Raw genomic sequence first — 4,231 nt, 5'->3', positions numbered from 1 at the left:
GGGATCTTGATTTCTTCTCCTTCTCCGTGTCAATGTCATGTATATGTGTTTATCTCTTATTTGTTTATGCTGAAATTCGAATGTGACGGTCTGTAATTTGGTTGTGTTATTAGTTCTTATTAAATTGGAAATGGCTAGGGTGTATTAAAGCAGGTTTTTAATGAATTATATATGATTTTGATTTTACGTAGATTCTAGATATAATGTCGCAGACACAATCCTTCAAAACCTCGTAAATTATGATGGGATTTCAAAAACTATAAAATACATTAAATAATCCCACAAAATTCATCATTTTATGAATTCCAAAAAAATCTATCATGTGAATATCATCGAATTTTAATGGATTTTAAATAATCTCAGTTGAATACTATAGATTTTTAAGTATAATTTAAAATCGTGATTGAATAGCACTATTTTGTATCATAATTTAAAATTTTAGTTGAATATCATAAAATTCTGATAAATTTTTAAAATCACAGTTAAATACATCTAGATTTCACAATGAAAAAAAATATTTTAAAATCTCAATTCAATACACCCCTTAGTTCATCATAAACACTGTGAAAAGATCATTTCTTTAGTTATAACTTTTGTCACGGTCAATATTTCGAAATTATGATATAACTGTACTGAAAAAAGAAAAAAAAAATGGAATCTCAACCTTTCTAAATAGCCAATGGGTGTATTGGCAGCTAGTTACTGAATCAAAAACAGCTACACATGAAGAACTGCAAAATTGACTAACTAGTTCTAAGTAATTATCCAACCCACAAAGAAAAGTACTTAACTAATGTTTTATTTTTAATTAGCTAAAAAACCAGTGTTTTAATTTTAGCAAGCACCAGTACACTTTGACATTTATTGTAACAGGACTGTTACATGGATACACTTGTACTATAATCACCAAATCTCACTTATTTTATTATTTTAACAACTTGTCTTTCGTATTATGTACAGTATATTCCAGCCGGCCGGCCAAGGTCGGCAGTGTCTTGCGTATGAAACGTACAATATATACTTCATTACTTGAGTTCTTGTTCAAACAGAATACTATAATTATGTTCCGAAGCTAAAGCAAGCTTTTGAGGATTGTAGAAAATTAAGCATGGGTTCTTCTTTTAGTTGCTGCGCTAATCAACAAGTTGAAGAAGGGTATGTGTTCTGTTATCTCTCTTTGTCAAATACGCACACACGTCAAGATGGTAGAGAAATGCTCAAACATGATCTTTTACTCTTTAATACAATAACAAGGTGTCGTTTGTATCGTGGAAATTCAACTCAGTCAATGAGAACGAGAATAAGATTTCAATACAGACGTTTATAAAAAATTTATTCACATTTTCAGTAACCAGGTTGGAATCACGTGATACAAACGGCCCCGAGGTTTTTCCTGCTTTATATCAATTTTGTATTAGCAATGCTAGAACTTTGTATGAGTGTTCTAGACATATTTATCAAATCAAGTACCAAACGATGACTTGAGCATTTTCTATTTCTTATAGCATTTTTGTATGTGTTGACGTGTTGTAAATCAAATTGGTCTTAAAATTTGTGTAGGCTCTCATCATCAAGTGACGCTTCATGGAGAATCTTCACCTACAAAGAATTACACACCGCAACTAATGGCTTTAGCGACGAAAAGAAACTTGGAGAAGGAGGATTTGGAAGTGTTTATTTCGGAAAAACATCTGATGGTCTTCAGGTAATCATTTTGATGATCCTTTACAAGAACCAGTATGTAGTTTAAATGGTGCAATACTAAAATTCTTTCTGTTTCTGATGCAGATAGCGGTGAAGAAACTGAAATCTATGAATTCGAAAGCAGAGATGGAATTTGCAGTGGAAGTTGAAGTACTGGGAAGGGTACGACACCAAAATTTATTAGGACTGAGGGGATATTGTGCAGATGCTGATCAGCGGCTAATTGTATACGATTACATGCCTAATCTCAGTTTGCTGTCTCATCTCCACGGTCAATATGCCACTGATGTTAAATTAGACTGGAAGAGGAGAATGAAGATTGCCATTGGTTCTGCTGAAGGCTTAGTGTGAGTTTTAGCACTTTTTTTGTGACAAATTTGAACCTATATATGTTCTCGTTGTAAAGAGCTTATACTCTTTAACACTCCTCTTTAATCGTACGACAACAACAAATATAACCAATAAATATTGAAATTAAGCAAATGGGGGTGGTAGGACTCGAATCCCAAAACTGAGCTCTGATAGCATGTTAAGTAATCAGTCACACTAAAATTTTAAGGTGGTAAAGGAAGGTCCGAACATGATCTTATACTCTTTAACACTCATAACTGCAAGCTAAATTATTATTTCATATCGTTGTTGTTAACTATAGGTACTTGCACCATGAAGTGTCACCACACATAATCCACAGAGATGTGAAGGCTAGTAATGTGCTACTCAATTCAAACTTCGAACCTCTGGTTGCAGATTTCGGGTTTGCCAAGCTGATTCCAGAAGGTGTAAGTCACATGACCACGCGTGTCAAAGGAACATTAGGGTACCTAGCACCAGAGTATGCAATGTGGGGAAAAGTCTCCGAGAGTTGTGACGTTTACAGCTTCGGCATTTTGCTACTAGAACTCGTAACAGGAAGAAAACCAATAGAAAGACTCCCTGGTGGTGTAAGGAGAACAATAACTGAATGGGCTGAGCCACTTATCGCGAATGGCAAGTTCAAAGACCTCGTGGATCCAAAACTTGCAGGAAATTTCGACGAAATACAGTTGAAAAGGGCTATACATGTCGCATCCTTATGCGTGCAAAGCGAGCCTGTTAGTAGGCCTAAGATGAAAGAAGTGGCTGAGCTTCTTAAAGGTTATGAAATTAAAGGAAGTGGAATAGGAAATGCAATGAAAATGAGGCTTAAAAGTGTCAAGTATGAGGAGAACTTGATGGCACTTGATCAAACTAGTGATGAAGATGAAGGCAAATATGATGAAAGCAGTGCATATGGTGTGTTTGGTGCAATAAATCTGCAGAATATGCCAGACCCTTACAAGAGGACCAATGGAGACAGAAGAGGAAAAAGAGGTTGAATGAAGGCCATGTAATATGATGATGTACTTGTTACTTGTGTTTATATTTTTTTACAAATTAAATGTTTGTGTGAGAAACCAGGATAGAATAGGTTCTCCCATGATCAAAATCACATGGAATTATTGTTTTTTTCGTTTGTTTTATTTATTTATTTCGAGTATTTTCGTTTTGGAAAGACTATTGTATGATGCAGCTAAAGGATTTTTGTTATTATTTATTTAACATATGCTTAATTAAGATGTAGGTGGTTAATACTCGACAATATTTATATAGTTCACGAATTATTTGACTCATTAACGCAAAATAGGAGTATACAGAAACTGATATCATTTTTACCAGATCTCGTCGAGCATGAAGAGAGATGAGAAGCCCATAAAAAGTGGTTTATCAAGTCAATCAAGTACATGCCCAAAGGCCGAAGCCCGGCCCATTGCCAATGGTGATGCAAAAGATACCTTGTGATTTTGGGCAATTTTATATTTTGTTAGACAATGTTTTATATTTGGAAAAACGAAAACATTTATTCATAATAAATTATTATTGGATTTATACTATAAATATCTATAACCATGTATAGTTTCATTTAAGTTGATATAATTAATAAAATATTTATAACCCAAAATATTCGAAACTAATCATGACAAACCACAAAACATGGTCCTAAAGGCAGACATTCTGAATGAAGCACATTAGATGTCACATGCATGCCCATGCTTATATGAAATAAATCTTCCTGGCAATGGATATTAATTCGTTGTAATTTGTAAATAGTTTTATGCATGTGTAAATGTCTCTACTTTATCCCCCGAATATGTCTACTTTCATCCAAAATAAATAAAAAAATTAGTTACTATAAATTGTTTTAACAATTTTGAAGGGGAGTGACCATCGCAATAAGTTTGATATTTTTTATGTTTACTTAATTATTATAGGAAAAATGTTTGATATACAGAATTATGTACAAAATTTTGTATATAATGACATGTTGTGAGTTTAATTGAAATGACTCGTGTATTCAGATCAACAAGCCCAATTAAAGCACCACATATCAATTGTCATGCCATCATACATTACAACAAAAACGGCTAAATTCAACCAACAGTATTCAGTTGAATTTAGCATAAGACCAACCGGATCCGGTTGAATTTATACTAAATTCAACCGCAATCAG

The 4,231-nt window shown here is 33.5% G+C and overlaps 1 protein-coding gene across 1 annotated transcript; it reads left to right on the top strand.

The window, feature by feature from the left end:
• The first annotated feature begins 1,108 nt into the window (after positions 1-1,108).
• On the top strand, positions 1,109-3,059 carry LOC141692066 (PTI1-like tyrosine-protein kinase At3g15890). The gene is made up of 4 exons (XM_074496808.1): positions 1,109-1,155; positions 1,561-1,705; positions 1,789-2,051; positions 2,357-3,059. Exons 1-4 carry the CDS (start codon positions 1,109-1,111, stop codon positions 3,057-3,059), a joined length of 1,158 nt encoding a protein of 385 aa, XP_074352909.1.
• The last annotated feature ends 1,172 nt before the right edge of the window (positions 3,060-4,231 follow it).

Source organism: Apium graveolens, chromosome 10 (assembly GCF_009905375.1).
Source record: "Apium graveolens cultivar Ventura chromosome 10, ASM990537v1, whole genome shotgun sequence".
NCBI lineage: Eukaryota > Viridiplantae > Streptophyta > Magnoliopsida > Apiales > Apiaceae > Apium > Apium graveolens.
This window is presented reverse-complemented; position numbering and strand designations above follow the sequence as displayed.